Genomic DNA, 17,589 nt, shown 5'->3' on the forward strand with positions numbered 1-17,589 from the left:
TGCCGGATCTCTGACTGGTTTTTTATTTAAGGAAAATACGTAAAATGTGACCTACTTGTGTATAAAAAAATTATAGGCACACTGTCACTTATTATCTACACATTTTGAAAGTTACTTCTTCGGACGGAGTTAAATATAATAACGAATAAAAATGGGTTGGGTTAAATTGTCGCTTATTGCACTATTTGTCGCCACGATAAGCAACATGATTAAAAACACCTGTTCACAAAATTTTGCATTCCTGTGATAATGCAAATGAAGCAAACAACTGTTCACCGAAAATAACCAAGTTGAGGTAAACAAAAATCTCTGAAAAGTCAAAAATAATTTACTTATAATTATTGTAGTTTACATTAAGATAAAAAGTTAAAACTACACATTGTGACTTACTTTTATGTATTTTTCTTTAAAAGTGGTAAGTAGAAACTTAAATATTCCGAAATTCAATATATAAATAGATATTAAATAAACTTAACAAACCAAAAATTCATAGGTAAAAGAGGCGAAATTAAATTAAAGTACAAATTCAAAGAACTATATATAATCCAAGGTCTTTTTATATTAAATTAATTAAATCATTATCAAAAATGTATATATAGGTTTGTTATGTTTAGTCAGTTAATTAGTTCCGTCTTCGGAATTATCATCAGACCTATAGAGAGTCAAGCAATAAGTTTGGTATGGCTCATATAATACATTTCATGATGATTTAATTTGTGTATGATTTTCCAACTGATATCGTGAACTGTGGTCTTGTGGGTAACAGCAAAATTCAATTTTCTTTGGAAGAGTTTTTTTAATTCCATAAATTACTGTAAAAATAAGTTCAGCTAAGCAGGTGATTCAATTCTTTTTTCCTAAAAAAATGCATTTGTGTGTGGATCATATCCAAGAGTTGAGCTTGTAATAATCGAGCTTGTTATAAAAATAACTAAATTGCCTTATAAGTTTGATTTTATTAAGGGTAGGTCGACTGGCTCAAACTTAGTTTGGTAAATCAATTTAATTTTTACCTTTCAGGTTGTCTCAGTATATACAGATTTTTCTAAAGATCAATTATGTGATACTCAGAGTCATAAACTAGCTTTATTATCACAAACAGAGTTGTTGACAAAGCCTTGCTATGGGCTAAAAGAATCCTTATAAATTACAAACATCGCAGAGCACAGAATAACATTCTTGAGTATAAAAATGAGAAGTGATGTGTATAATATACATGGAAAATTCAAAAACATTGAAATACATAAAAAATAAAAAACAGTAATTAAATAAAAGAAAAGTAGACTATTAATTCCAGCTAGTTACATTAAAATGTAATTCATCCAGTGTGCAACAAGCTTTTAAGGCCAACATTTTTTTTAAAGCTTTCTTAAATCTAACAGGACTGTCTATTAATCTAATTTCAAGCGGAAGGGTGTTCAAGATTTTCTTACCCATATAAACAAATGGATTTTTTATTTGCTCACTGTGTGGTATAAGTAATCTGAAACTGGAAGTGAGCCTAGTACCAAAAGAATTGTCTCTTATAATTTTGTTTTTTATGATTTTTGATTATAAAACTTATAGTCTGTAATAATATGTAAGAAACAAAGTGTTAAAATTTCATGTTTTACAAGAAGTGAACTCATGATGTCCTATTCTAGACAGAAACTGAATTGCACATATAAACTGTGAGTCAAATCTATGTTGAGCATATGAGCCCCAAAAACAAACACTGGTGGCCAAAAGTAGATTCACTACTATTACTATAACTACTTATTTTTCAAATTTGTTTATATCACGGTTTAGGACATGATAAATTAAGTGGGACAGGATCTGATTAAAAAACAACGGAGCCTATTTGTAATGTTTTTTAAATTATTTATTCTTAATACCCAATTTTATAAAAAAAAAATTAAAAAACTAAACAATTTTCAAGTGGCCAAAATTAAATTGACAAATTCAAAGCTCACTAAAATAAAAATAAGTATAGAAAATTTAAAGGGTTTTATTCAATAATGCGTTGCATAGCCTCTATTTCCTCTCACTTCCACCAACCTTTTGGGCATTGACCTAATTAAATTGTCAATATAGGACGTGTCAATGGATATCCAGCATGCCCTCAAAGGTTCAAAAAGTTCTTGTTTATTTTTGAAATTTTTACATCAGATGTGACGATCAATGTAATCCCAAATGTTCTCAATCGGATTTAGGTCCGGTGACTGTGACCATTTGATAACATTAATTTTTTCTTGGGTCAACAATTGCTTAACGACCTTGGATGCGTATTTCGGATCGTTATCATGTTGAAAGTAGTGATTGAGTGGCATAACTTCATCAGCGTAAGGTACCATAACATCCTGCAGTATGTCTTTATACATGAAACGATCCATCGTGCCTTCTATCAAGTGTAGTGGACCCATCCCATAGCCCGAAAAACACCTCCACACCATCACGGAACCACCTCCATGCTTGACTGTGGACACCGTATATTTGGGATCATACCTTTGGTTCACAGGACGCCTAACATATCTTTTGCTATCCGAATTATTCAAATTGAACTTTGATTCATCACTAAAAATAACCTTTTTCCATTCGGAGACTGTCCAGTGACTATGTTCTCGAGCAAAGCTCAATCGCGCCCGTACGTTTTTTAAACTTAGTAGTGGTTTCTTTGCAGGGCGTCTTGTTTTTAAATTACTATATTGAAGTCTCCTTCTAATGGTACGACAACTAACTGAACCCACACCTTCTTCTTCCAAATGCAGCTTGATTTCTTCCACGGAGATTAAAATTTTTTATTATTGCACTTACTGTTGCCCTCAAAAGAGAAAATTTTCGAGCAATATCCGCCTGTTTAACCCCTTTCCGGTAATCGTCGATTATTCGCATCTTAATATCGATCGATAAAGTTATACCACGTGGCATTGTGAATATTTTTCAAAACTAATAGTAAGGAAAGTAAAATCTACAGAAACCAACGCATAAAACTCAGAGACTGAACAAATATGTTGTTTTTGTCAATCCAATTTTGGCCACCTAGCAGTCAAACGAAATTATTGGAATTTGATAAAAAAAAAATATTGAGAAAAAGTGCAAGCAATAAAAATCTATGGAATTTGTTTCTTCAAACTATGTTGTTTACATTCCTGAACACTAATAGCTCAACCGGTTTTTCCTTTGCTTCAGATAAAATATATCCATAAAAATGGAATTTGTCAATCTACTTTTGGCCACCAGTGTATGTCATAGCTCAGGTGAGACTCATGATAAGCATGATAGCCATGTCAGAGTCTAAACTATAAGAAATTACTCTAAGAGCATAACAACTAGAAGAGCGCTTATTGCATATCTTGGTAATATGGTTTCTCATTATCAATTGTTAGACCAGAAAATTTGCGTCGTGCCTTATAATATACTTTATAGTAAGCTTAATGCTTTGGGTAATATGGCTCATTTCATAGGTCTATGTATTCAGGTGCTATACTATTTTGTTTATTTTGAGATACATAGAGCATTGATGTTCGCAGATGATGTAAGTTTTTTAGACCAATACTAATAAGGGTCATAAGATTTCATTTATAAAGCCAAGAGAACCTAATTATGTTGTGAAAAGCAATGGCAAGGTTAATATAAATATGAGTTAGGTTAAGGTTCTGACAGTCCCTTATTTGTCTCCTTCCATAGGAGTAATTTTGACATTAAAAGGTCCATATTTCTTGATTAGTTTGTAATGTAAAAACCACATTAGGCAATAAATCAACTGCTCTATTCTATAATTGATAAACCTGAAAAATATATAAAGCATATCTTGTGATAGTTTATTTAAAATATTTTATTACTTTTATATAATTGTACTTTAATTATAAGTGATTTTTTTATGATAAATGTTATCTGTAAATGATTTGCCTGACTAAATACTTAAGGACTCTTTTTAATTTAAAATATCTCTAATCTCACTCTTTTTTTTACAAATTAAATACATTTGAGTATATATCTTCTTATAGGCATAACAATGTCAAAAAAGAACCTCGACAAAAAAATCAGAGAAGAACAAGAAGCTACCGCACATGTTTTTCAAGATTTCATCAACACCTTCCAAGTTGCCTCCGTAGCAAGTCCCAAGGCTTTCGTTCGCTCTGGAGTACTGTACGCCGACAAAAATGAATTAAAACCGGCAGAAAACCAGCTGTATAAACCAAAACCTTTTATTAAAAATACCGTTTCTCTACAAAATGCCTTGGAGTGCGCCAAGATCTTGAAAGACTCTTTACCAGGGTCAAAAAAGAGAAACAAGGACAAACCAAAATCGAATTTGGAGGAGCTCAAGGAGGAGTTGAAGCAAAGACATTCAGAGAAAAGTGAAAGAGAGAGATTAAAGGTTTGTAAGGATAATACTATATAAGTAGTTCAAATATTTCAACAATATTTTAGGAAGAAATTAGTAACTCTGCCCCTGCACTAAGCTACTTTGAAGGCGGAGACACTAAGTCAACGAATTTGTTTGTAGCGAGCCTCGATCCTGGAATCTCCGAAACATATTTGACTGAACAGTTTGGGGCATTCGGTCCTCTTGCAAGCGTTAAAATTATGTGGCCCAGAGGTACGTATAATATTATCTAACATTTAAGGGTCTATGATCTTACTTTGTAGGTGAAGAGAAATTTAGAAATATTGATACAAATTGCGGTTTTGTGGCTTTTATGAGCCGCAAAGACGCCGAACGAGCGTTAAAAAACATGAAACATCGCACAGATATGCGCGTGGGATGGGGTAAATCAGTGGATTTACCCTCTCACCCTGTCTATGTACCTCCTGAGCTTTTAAAACTTTATTTGCCTCCAAGCAGCAGCGGGCTGCCATTTAATGCGCAAATAAAGAGCAATCGGCATTTTGATCAAACAGGTATATAGTGCTACATATTGTTTAATTTAACTATAATTAACTGATGGGACTTTTTTTTTAGAATTAGAATCGGTACTTCTAAATGCCCAAGTTAAAGTGACAATTCCATTAAACAGAAAAATCTTACACTTGGTTCATCGTATGGTGGAATACGTGGCTAGAGAAGGACCACTGTTCGAAGGGATGATTATGAACAACGAGATAAGCAATCCGGATTATAATTTTTTATTCGAAAATAAGTCTCCGGTTCATGTGTATTATAGGCTAGTATTTAACGCGATTTTTCAATGAGACTTTTGAATTTTTCAAGTTTAATCGGACCGTTCGTCGGGTTTTTCGTGTTTTTCAGGTGGAAGTTGTTCTCGATTTTACAGGGCGAATCGACGAGAGAATGGAGAATGGAACCCTTTAGGTAAGAATCATTTTTCTACTACTATCATTTTGAAGTACAACAAAAATATCACATAATCTGTAATATAGGTGCCTGGAATGTCAAAACAATGATATTACTTCATTATTTCAATATATAAATGGCCTTTTTCCCATGGTTCGGCACAAGTTTTTACCATCGTAACAGTTCACAAAAACACTCAAACGAGACATTTTTTCAACCAAAAACTAAAGAAAAAACACCATACACAACCGTTTGACAAGATGAAATTAGCCTTAGTTTGCGGTGTTGTCATTTTGAATCTTATATATAAAAAGACTTGTCCTAACTGATAATCAACGTGCAGCCCAAACAGTAAATCTTAGAAATATGAAATTTGGGGACAACATTCCTATGGTTATGTAGGCGTCCACTAAGAAGGGATTTTTTAAATTTCCATCGGAAAGGGGTTGAAACCACCCCTAATGTATTATAGCGTCAAAACTATGTACTTTTTTAAAAAAAACGGTGAAACACGTAATTTTTACCTAATTTGTACCTAATATCCTTAAATTCATTTCTTTTTGGAAAAAACTGCAAAACATTTCATTTTAATGAGAACAACAGATTTTCGAAATATTCCTCCACCCTGAAGGGGTGAAATGGGGTGAAAACTTCTTCTACGAAAATTCTTTTATTTTAAATTTCTAGCGTTAAAAATTGATAATTTTACATATTACAAGAAGGCAAAACAAAAAATGTTGTTTACAAGTCCTTATATATGTAATTTTTAATAAACGGTTTTAGGAATAAGAATGTTAATAATTTTTTCTTTTGCTTTGAAGGCGTTATTTTTGTGCTTAGAATAAGATAATATATCTATTTCTACTTTTTATTTTTAATTCAAAATGTAACATTAAAAAGTTAAATTAACATATTCAGAAATACAGAAATGTTTTAAATAAATTAATTAGAGATTTGTAATAATAAATTATAAATAATACATTGCTCAACTACCTGAAATAGGTCGTTAAGCATACCTCAGGAGTGTTCCTTTTTAAGTAAATTTTCAAATATCTTAGGAAAAACCTGTATAGACTTTTTCAAAACACTTATATATATGCCCTGTTGGGCATATATATGCCAACTATATGCCCAATCATCTTCTAGAGGACTTTCAGACCATAAAAAACACAAACTTACATTTCTTGAATTTATATAAATAGCATAATAAAAAAAACAATAAAGATACATATATCCTACCCAAAACATTGTTAAAATTATGGCCAGAAGAATATTATTGGAATATTTTCCACTTTTTTTTATTAGTATCTCAGAATTGTACTCAATCTTCATAAATTTATAGAACAGTGTTAATATATGGCAGAATAGTTAGAAAATAGCCCTGAACAACGTCGGAAATGTCTCATAAATCTACTACTTCAACTAAATCTAGGATGCTGCAAATTGTCACATTTTATCTAAAAATGAGAAAAGGGTTGGGTTAAGTCTCATATCATAAAACGCTTTTGCGGAAATTGATTTTGAGTAATTCTAGATTGAACTTAAGGCTTGCCAGCCATAATTAAATAATTTCAAAATTCTAGGGAGTCGAGCCGATAATTTAATATAAATTCCAAATTAATCTATTCATCTCATAAAAAAATCTCCTCTAAAATCTCCATTAAAATACCTAAGGATGTAATGACAATAACTACTGTATAAAGACCCTTGAAAATGATCAAAATAAATTGTTGAAATGTTGGAAATTTGTTCGATCCTAGGTCAATTTATAACTTATGATAAAATCAGATGAAAATATTTTTTTAGAAAAAAATTGTTACACTTGACAAAAATAATGCCAAGATTGTGTCCACTGCGTCATTAAAAGATCTGCTAAATTATATCGGAGTTTCTGTCTTTTCCTGCATACTTTTGATTGTCAAAGAAAAAAAATTCAAACTTCTTGAACGAAATACAAGCATAGATTTTTCAACAGTTTAAGATTAATTCACTAAAGTCTAGCACTTGATTGTCAAAGAAAAAGTGCTAGACTTTAGTGAATTAATCTTAAACTGTTGAAAAATCTATGCTTGTATTTCGTTCAAGAAGTTAAAAAAGAAAGAAAAAATTATTCTATAGAGAAGCGGTTTTTGAATTAACCGAGGAACGAATTTTATTACAATGTGGGCAGAAATAGAGAATTAATATGTAAGTCGAGGAAATGGTCAAAATTGCGAAAATGTTCCCTCTTTTTTCGACGTGGGACTCTTTTAAAAAATAACACTCGTTTCATTCAGTGTGCCATATTGCCTAGGAAAAAATATAATTTTAAGACAGTTCGCTTTTCGTCCAGGCCTACAGTAATTTTTTTTAGTTTCAAGCAGTTTAACTTTCAAGTGATTTCTCAATTTTCTGAGCAGTTAAGGCATTTCTTTTTTCGTCTAGGCATCTACAGTCTTTAACTTTGGGGCAACTAAAATTGACTTTTCAACTGCCTGCAAGAATATTTCTCATTCAACTACCTGTAAATAATTTCTCAATTCTTCCTGGGAGATGAAGGCATTTCTCATTCTTTCCAGGCATTAATGTTCTTTTATTTTCAGTCAGTGAACATTGAATTTTCAACTATTTGTAAGAGCTTTTTCATCTAGAGATTTTTTATTTTAACTGCCTGTAAATGATTCTCATTTCTTCCAGGCAATTGAAGGCATCTCGCATTTTTTCCCTGTTAATACCTTTCTTTTATTTTCAAGCAGTGAATATTTACTGTTTGTAAAAATTTCTCTAGAAAGTTGAAGACAGTATTTCTCTTTTCTTTCAGGCATCTACAATAATTTCAACTGCCTGTAAGTAATTTTTTATTTCTTCCAAATAGTTGAAGGTATTTTTCATTTGTTCCAGGCACTTAACGTAATTTTCTTTATCTTCCAGGCAACTAAAACTGAATTTTCTATTGCCTGTAAGAGTTTTTTCATTTTTCATGGGCAGTTTAAGATATTTCTCATTATTCCCAGGCATCTATACAGTAACTTTATTTTACTTCCAAGCGACTTAAATCGAAAAGATCTTCTTTAACTTTGGGCAGTAAAAATTGATTTTTTTTTACTGACTGTAAGTGATAGCTATTTCTCATTTTTTATTTTGCTCCATATTATTTTTATTTTTATTTTTTTTTAAATGAGATAGCTCCTCCGACTTTGTTTCGATTATCAGGAAGTAATTATTTCAGTTAATGAATTAACTCACACCATATACTCCATAGGAATCAAAGATGATTTAAACTACATTGAAACGACGTTTAATTATAATAGAATGTCGATTTTAACTGCTTAAAAATTAAATGACACTTTTCTTCTGTAACTGCCCACGAAAATACCTTGATAGCACAAAAAGCAAAAATTTTAGTTATTGCTTCATGCAGTTAAAGAAAAAAATGAAGATACTCAAAAAAAATGCATTTTTTGATACAGTCGCTTACGCAGATAATCCAGTACCTCATATTACAAATGTTTATTTATTTATTTATTTAAAGCACTACAGCCCAACAGAATATCTACAGGGCAAAACAATCACAATTTATTAAAACTAATAAACTTAAATTAGTTGTTGACATGTTGTGCATGTTTTATATACCTACCTATACTAAGCATATTAAACTACGATTGTGAAAAATATAATTTGTCTATAAATTTAAATGTCTTAAGGTAAAATAAACAGCATTAATCAAGATAGTGCCGATGATTTCAATAGTAATAAAAAAAGCAATATAGAAGAAAAATAAGTCAATCAAATAGATAGTTGTGTAGAATCTTTAATAACATCGATGTGTAAACATACAAAACGTTGCTACACATTACATAAATAGACGAATTGATAAGTAAATTAGTTTGGGGCAATAGAATGTTTTAAAGTTCTTTAATTTTTCATGAGACATAGAAATTTAATGTAGTCAGTAATTCTGGACAGTCAATATATCCATGTAGTAATTCATGCAACATCACAAGTCATTAAAGCCCTATTTCTCTTTGACTCGAGGGTATCAATCGAAAATTGACCCAAAAAGAGGGAGACGAATATGAGCCATCAATCTTCACTGACAAATTTAAGATCGTCATTCAACTACAGAGGTGTTCGTATGTTAAGTTTTGAACAAAACCGAAAGATAAATCAGAAATAGATTTACAACGTTCCAGTTACGTAAAAATATTCTAATTGAAGTAAATTGGATCCTTTTTAAATGAACGGGAATCAACCTTGCTCTTAATGACGTTAAAATTTAGTTTATTTTTTATACACCCTATATGCTGCAAGTCACACTGTAAAGCAATACAATCGAATGAGTATATTTCAAATTATCACACCATAAGGGTCAAAGTTGTCGTTAACTGTGACAAATAAAAAACATATAAGGTAAAAATAATGCGTAAATTAACACTCATGGGCCAAAAAACAAAAATAACATGTATTTTCACATAAAAGTTATAATAATTAAAAATATGTAAAGTACAGTTAAAACCTATCTGATAAAAATTCAATTATATCATATTCGTGCAATTAGGAGCCTTAACTTTTTTTCAGAATAGTCGCTTTTCTTCAATCTCTTTTATATGTACAAGAAAATGGTTAAAAAACTGTTTTAAATCATCTTCGGCAACTGTTTTTTTAATTTAGTAAATTCTTAGTTAATTATTTATCAGTAGCCCTTCTTCTGCTATTATAGTCATGCCTGCTTGCCAGATTGATATTCCATTTTTTAAGAATTAAACAGATTTTACGTTAAATAATAATAAGGGGATTATTATGATCTGAAGAATTTTATTGGAATATTTTCCACTTTTTTTTATTAGTATCTCAGAATTGTACTCGATCTCCACAAATTTATAGGACAGTGTTAAGTTATGGCAGAATAGTTAAAAAATAGCCCTGAACAACGTCGGAAATGTCTCCCAAATCTTCTACTTCAACTAAAGCTAGGATGCTGCAAATTTTCACATTTTATCTAAAAATGAGAAAAGGGTTGGATTAAGTCTCATATCATAAAACGCTTTTGCGGAAATTGAATTTGATTTTGAGTAATTCTAGATTGAACTTAAGGCTTGCCAGCCATAATTAAATAATTTCAAAATTCTAGGGAGTCGAGCCAATAATTTAATATAAATTCCAAATTAATCTATTCATCTCATTAAAAAAAAATCCCCTCTGAAATCTCCATTAAAATACCTTAGGGTGTAATGACAATAACTACTGTATAAAGAGCCTTGAAAATGATCAAAATAAATGGTTGAAATGTTGGAAATTTGTTCAATCCTAGGTCGATTTATAACTTTATAAGATGGAAGATAAAAATTGTTAGACTTTTACTTTGACAATCAAGTGTTAGACTTTGAATTAAGTATGTTAACTGTTAAAAAATCGATGATTGTATTTCCTCCGAGTAGTTAAAAAAGAAAGAGAAAAATTATTCTATAGAGAAGCCATTTTTGGGTTTACGGAGGAACGGATCTTATTACAATGTGGGCAGAAATAGATAATTCAAATATTATGAGTTGAGGCAATGGTCAAAATTCCGAAAATGTTTTCCACGTGAAACTGATTTTTGAGAATACCACTTGTTTAATCCATTGCCTAGGAAAAAATATACTTTTAAGACAGTTCGCTTATCGTCCAGGCATTTACAGTAATTTTTTTTTAATAACTTTCAAATGATTTTTCAATTTTCTAAGCAGTTAAGACATTTTTCTTTCGTCCAGGCATCTATAGTGATTTTCTTTAATTTCCAGGCAACTAAAATTGACTTTTAAACTGCCTGTAATTGATTTCTCATTTCTTCTAGACAGTTCTCAAAATACCTTGAAGGGTATATTGAGGGAATACCTTTTACAATTGTACAGTTTCATTTTTGGTTGAATATTTAAACAGTGAATACTGTATTGCACTCATCTGTTTGTGTTTCGAATAAATAAATAAAAATAAATAGCATATTATTGCAAAATGCAATTTGCGACTGTTATACATGCTGAGGCATATTATTTCTTTTAACTTGTGAGATATTCAATTTTTTCGCCTTATACCGAAACACAATTTATCAGGCAATTATCAATCAACAGACATGAATTTTGAACCTTTGTACCCTTTGGTAGTTCTTATTTTGTTGTCTTCAACTGTCAACACATGTGGAATGGAAACGCAAATTTGTGTCAATTATGAGACCTAAGGATTTTGATGACTGTTATTTCCAGAGGAATATTATTAAATTCAATAGGTAATATTTCACAAGCAATGTCTTTCACTACCAAAATGTGTTACTGAAGATTTTATGGGATTAATTACGAGATGTTTGTTAGAGTAATAAACTATATGCTGTAGATGGGTATTTCTATGCCCATATCAAAGAGCAATACAACTGTGTCCCATCAGCTTATTTACATAAAAAATTATTTAGTTGTCACGGGTCATATTGTAATTAAAAGGGGGCCGAAAAACTTCTTTGTAGTACATTACTATTAACGTTGGCCATATTCAAAGACAATTCCATTTAAGACAACTCTCTGTTTTCAACTGCATAAATACAAATAAAAGAACTTTATTGTTGTGTTGGAAAAACAACCATAAGGAAGGATTGATAGGAGAATATGATTATTTATTAAATCGAAAGCCTTTAAGTAGTCTAATAAAATTAGGACGTTAAGTTTACCTGTATTCCAAGCATGTAACATCTAGCATAGCGGTGGTACAGCAGTGGTTTTGACGAAAACCCGATTATTTTAACAGTAGGATGCTGTGTTCTGCATTCTGCTTGTCCATTATTTTCTCTAAAATTTTTGACACTACTGGCAAAATACTAATTAACCAAAGATCTTTAAATTTTTAAAGATTTTTTTATCTTAGCAAAGGTAAAACGAAAGCATGTTTTCAAGTTTTAAAAAAATATTTTTGCTTTATACACTCGTTAATAATCAAGAATGCCAGTATAAAGGGACAACATAATTGCAATCAGATTATAGACGTTTATATTATCACATATCGCAAAGGTATCTGATTGACCTTTTTTATATAACATTATTAAATTATTAAGCCCACCTACATTAAAATCTACAATTTTCAAATAATTGTTTTGTAGAATGTTTAAAGGGGGTTCGATTTGGTTACCCCCAATCGCGCCGGACTTTACATCCGGGATGCCAGAAGAGCTCATTAAAGATAAAGATACTCGCACAGTGCTATCAGGTAATCAAAACATAAATAAAGGTCAACTAAAGATTCTGATTAACACGTTTTAGAGAGTCAGTGCGAACGTTTCATCGATATAATTCGCAATTTGACTTTAAACAGAGCTTCCATTGCCGAAGGGATGATTTTTTGTATAAATCATACCGCCGCCATAGATGATGTCATCGATATAATTGTCGAGTCGTTGTCCAACGTTTCGACTAAGTTGCCAAGCAAAATTGCCAGGTATGAAAGATGGGCTCTAACAATCATTACGGGAATGCCAAAAATTTGAATAATTAATTTCTTACAAGAAAACGGTCTGTACCTATAACTTATTTTTTTCAGGTTTTACTTACTTTTTGACGTAATGAGTAACTGTGCCAGACAAAACATAAAAATTAATAACAACATGCTCAACAAGTTAAAAAAGGTCTTGGAGAAACTATACGAATGCTTCATAACCATAAAAAAAGAATGCGATAAAATTTTATTCGGATCAAAAGTGATCAAGGTCCTACAGCAATTTGGGACAATTTGTTTAGTGCCAACTGATCTCTTTGAGAACGTGAGGTGGTTTATTGTGATTATTGGAAAATATTCTGAACCATTTTATTTTTTAGTACGAGTCTCTTTTTCAAGAAAAATGCGAAGGTTTGGATGGAACTAACTCGAGTAGCGACGAGCCGTTAGATGGGGCTAGTTTGCTTAAAAGGTCTTTGAAGAGCAGCAATCAGGAATGCGTTATTCCGCCTAAAGACGAAAAAATTGAAAAGAAGGTACAAATTATTTATTTTCCAGTATTGCTTAATTTTGTATATAATTACCTGGTATAGCCTAGCTATACAAGCTTTTAAGTAAAAATAAGTAAAAAAAAAGCGTTTTTGGGAAATAATTACCATGTTTTAAAGTTTGTTGTTCTTCTTAAAGTTGTTGCGGCTCCTTAAATCTTTTTAAGCATAATTTCTAAGTATAGTAGTTAGGTGCTAAATATTAAATCAAATCAAATTTTATTCAATCCATAATCTACAAAATATAGTTTATAACTAAAAGCAGGAAAAGAAGCTGGACTGTGTTTGCTTTCATGAAAAAAATATAAGTTACTGCTTTAAGAACAGTATGGACTAAAAACTATATAAAAAAAAAAACCAATAAATAAGCAACAAAATCATAAACAATGAATTAGTTTTATCTTTCCACTAATTTATATACCAACTTATATTATAATCCAAAATCCAGTTATGCAGTAGGTTTTTAATTTTACAAAATGGTCTTGCATGAAATTTTGCTTTTAAATAAGACAAAAGCAAAAACCTGTAAAGTAGCAAACAAGACTGTGCAAACAAAATTAGATGCTTTTTTTAAAGCTGCTTAGATTTAAAACCACTATTGTCAATGATTTAAAATATATACATGTAAAAAAAGCAATAATCCGAATACTTTGATAATTGGGTATTGTAAAGAATCATATCTGTCCGGAATATTGAATTTGTATCGTACATAGTTATTTCCAATTGGTTATCCTGAATTATTATTTGTTCTGTAGATATAAACTAAGTTAGTAATTTACTTGTCAAAGTGCTTGATTAGTCGGGTTTAGGGATTGATAAGGCTAGATTTATTTACAGTGGTGGCCAAAAGTATGGAAACTTTTTTAATTTGTATTTTTTTTAAAGAAACCAGGAACTATAATAAAGTTACTCATATTGTGATAAAGTATATATAATATATTACCTAACTTAACATATTAATTTGAAATTAAACGTATTATAAAAAGAAAATGAAATAAAATTAATATTTTCTTGGCCAAAAGTTTGGAAACTGAAGAAAGTTATTTATATAAATTACATCTAAATCAAAATCTGCTAATATTTTATGGCATATCCCTCCGAATTTATTACTTCTCTACATCTTCGTGGCATAGAATTGACAAGTCTTGCAGAGTCTTCACTGGAAATGGCAGCCCACTCAGTTTGCAGTATTTCCCACAGTTGAGCCTTGTTTGAAATCGAATGGTTTCGAATCTTCCTGTCCAAATGATCCCACAAATTCTCTATGGGATTCAGATCTGGGGACCGTGAAGACCAATCCATTAAATCAATGCCCTGTTCATTTAACCAGTTTTTCACAAATTGGGACTTGTGTTTAGGGTCGTTGTCTTGCTGAAACAACCATCTCAATGGCATTTCCTCCTCAGCATAAGGCAACATGTTGTTCTCCAATATGTCTTTGTATAGAAAACGGTCCATTATTGCATCAATTTTAACCAGGGGGCCAACACCTGATCGGGAGAAACAACCCTACACCATTACGCTTTCACCACCATGTTTTACCGTAGGCATTTGGTATTTGTGGCTGTACCTTGTGGTCGTCGGACATAACGTCTCCCGTCACTCCCAAATAATTGAAACTTACTTTCGTCACTAAACAATACAGTATTCCAATTTTGGTGAGACCAGGTAAGATGATCTCGTGCAAATTTCAAGCGATCCTTTCTATTTTTCTTTGATATTAGTGGTTTCTTTACAGCAACTCTTCCAAAAAGCCCTATTTCATTTAGCCTTCTTCTCACCGTGCGAGCAGACATAGAAATCCCCATTTCACTCATTTCTCCAGAAATATCTATAAAAGTTTTCTTTGGGTCGTTCATCGATATTCTTTTCATTACCTTCATAGCCCTTTTGGACAACTTTCTTGGTCTTCCTTGCTTGTGGGCTACCGAAACATTTCCTCTCTCTTCAAATTTTTTAATTATTTTTGAAACAGTGCCTTTTAAAATGTTTAGATTTTTACTTATTTCAATTTTTTTTTAACCTTTCTGGTATAGTTCAACTATTTTACTTTTTAAATCACTAGATAAGTATTTACACTTAGGCATGATGCCTGTCTTCACTCAAACAAAATCGTACCGTTAAACAGCTTGTAGTAAACAATTATTATGATTTTATTAAAGGTTTCCATACATTTGGCCACTAAGAAATAACTCCTTATTCATCAAAATGTTTATTACATCATTCTTTTGCTTTACCTCCATTGGAATTTCTTTATTTGCTGATTAGCTGTTTATTTATATTTTTGAGAGTTTTCGCATTGCGATATTTTCTGCATTTTTTGAAAAAGTTTAAAGTTTCCATACTTTTGGCCACCACTGTAAATTGGTCGACGTTTCGTCAAATATATTGGCTTCCTCAGGGCTCTAAAGGACTTTTATCGAATAAATAAATAAATACATAAAAATTCTTAAGTATATCCAAAAAAGTGTGACGCAGTCTAGCTGTAAATAACTACTCAACTGAATCATCCAAAACTTTATTATTATGAAATTATATTATAAAGATAGCATGCCCTGTATCTAAATAATAACGTAATAATTAATTGGAGTTGCACGCAATGAACAATGCAGAAGGAAAAACTACACTGAAAAAGCGTGTTGTATACATTTTTGGCATTGTAGCTAAATGACCTTTTAAAGAAAACTGTTCTATGCTGAGTCATTTTGAACTTGTTTTTTAATTTTATGTTTATTAAATGGGTTTGGTTTGGATATATCGAACATACTTTTAGTGAAATAGGAGGTTTCTCATTGGAGAGATTCCATATTCAACTAATTAAATTCCAGCAATTTTTCGGAGCACTTTGAACCCTTTGAATGGATATTAATCCTCCTGATCAATAAAAAAAATCACACACTACATTTCACACAAGTTAGAAAGAACAAGAGACATACACTTTTCCTTAATTTTTGGTTAAGGAAGTGTCGCCTACTATAAAGAATTTGAAGAGAAAAATACGATTTATTTGTAAAAGTTCTTTCAAATGCTCACGAAATCTTAAGTCACTGTCAGCCATAATTTCCAAATTCTTAGCAATCTGAACAACATCAAGTTGTGTGTCACCCAAAATAATGTCAATATTGTCCTTGGTTATATTAATTTTGTTTTTATTTCCAAGAATCATTAGGCAAAAATTTTAGGAGGGATTTATTTTTAAAACAGGAGATGCGGAGAAATTATTAAGTAATGCTAGATATTTATTCGCTAAAATTCGGTCTTAATTTTAATTGTAAAGAAATCAAAGTCTTTTATAATTACCACAACTACTAACACCAAAATAACCACTTTAACTAAAAAATTATTGAATCGTTAAAAGAAAATAATAAAATTAATAACTTAGCTTTATACAATTTTCAATAATTATTCTGGGAAATCAGCATAATTCAACAAAACATTGATGTAGAATTTACAAGGGCGACAAAAATATAATTTTTTTCATCAAGTTTTTCTCAATAACTTTTGTCAACCGTTCAAAAACATATGTTAAGTTTATTAAAAAAAAAACTAAACATTCATTGGATTTGCTGAACTATAAAGTTAAATAATTAAATTTTAAATAATCTTGTAGATCCAGCCAGACTACTTCGTGCCCTCCAAATGGGATTCCGTAGATCCCGAGGAGCTCGAAACCCAATCGATGTCTTCAACCCAAATATTTTACATGCAACAAGAAATCGCCATGGAGAAAATCAGTAAAAATGAAAGCTGCGTTAAAGGTACGACGTTTTTTAACGATACTCGATCAACATTAGTCTTCTTCTTCTTCATGTGGTTTTGAATAATATACACAGGGGAGGAAGAAATCAGAAAAAGCGCTTTGAAAAAACGGGATTATTCCCCGAGGGACCGTAAGTCGAGGCATAAAAAACGCAAAAGTGCAAGGGACTATAGTCCCAGCCGAAGAGATAGGGAAAAGAGAAGAAATAGATCTGGCAGCAAGCACTAAGTATTTTTTAGAAGTTTTTACTTATTTAATTGTTATGAGGTTTGACTTGTTCTAGTTTTAATTGTATTATTGTTACAATATTAGTTAATATATATAACATTATTGAATTTATTTAGGCAATTTTCATAGCCAAAGTGTATGTTTTTTCCATAGGCTGTGATAGTATTTTATAATATTGATACATATTTTGACCCACATTTAGGCTTCAAGGAACATTTGCCCCAAAAACAGATAAGAATACTTTAATTATTGTTGGCTACAAATAAGGAAAACATCCATTCATTCAATTCAACTATCATTATACTAAAGAAATTTCCTACACACAAGTAAACATGATCTTATGT

The 17,589-nt window shown here is 31.0% G+C and overlaps 2 protein-coding genes across 4 annotated transcripts in view; one reads left to right on the forward strand and one right to left on the reverse strand.

Annotated features, from left to right (window-relative positions):
* The window catches only part of LOC126740200 (sodium-coupled monocarboxylate transporter 1-like), a 29,931-nt gene that overhangs the window by 9,907 nt on the left and 2,435 nt on the right, over positions 1–17,589 (reverse strand). The window lies entirely within an intron of this gene.
* On the forward strand, positions 78–17,356 carry LOC126740199 (U2 snRNP-associated SURP motif-containing protein-like). 2 transcript variants are annotated; one of them, XM_050446132.1, is made up of 13 exons: positions 78–295; positions 348–415; positions 3,987–4,360; positions 4,414–4,582; positions 4,633–4,884; positions 4,946–5,147; positions 5,234–5,296; positions 12,378–12,484; positions 12,538–12,712; positions 12,815–13,034; positions 13,090–13,245; positions 16,868–17,015; positions 17,091–17,356. In XM_050446132.1, exons 3-13 carry the CDS (start codon positions 3,995–3,997, stop codon positions 17,243–17,245), a joined length of 2,013 nt encoding a protein of 670 aa, XP_050302089.1. In that variant the 5' UTR covers positions 78–295; positions 348–415; positions 3,987–3,994; the 3' UTR covers positions 17,246–17,356. The 2 variants fall into 2 exon arrangements, with proteins under 2 accessions (XP_050302089.1, XP_050302090.1); XM_050446133.1 differs by lacking the exon at positions 348–415.

This window comes from Anthonomus grandis, chromosome 9, assembly GCF_022605725.1.
Source record: "Anthonomus grandis grandis chromosome 9, icAntGran1.3, whole genome shotgun sequence".
Classification (NCBI taxonomy): domain Eukaryota; kingdom Metazoa; phylum Arthropoda; class Insecta; order Coleoptera; family Curculionidae; genus Anthonomus; species Anthonomus grandis.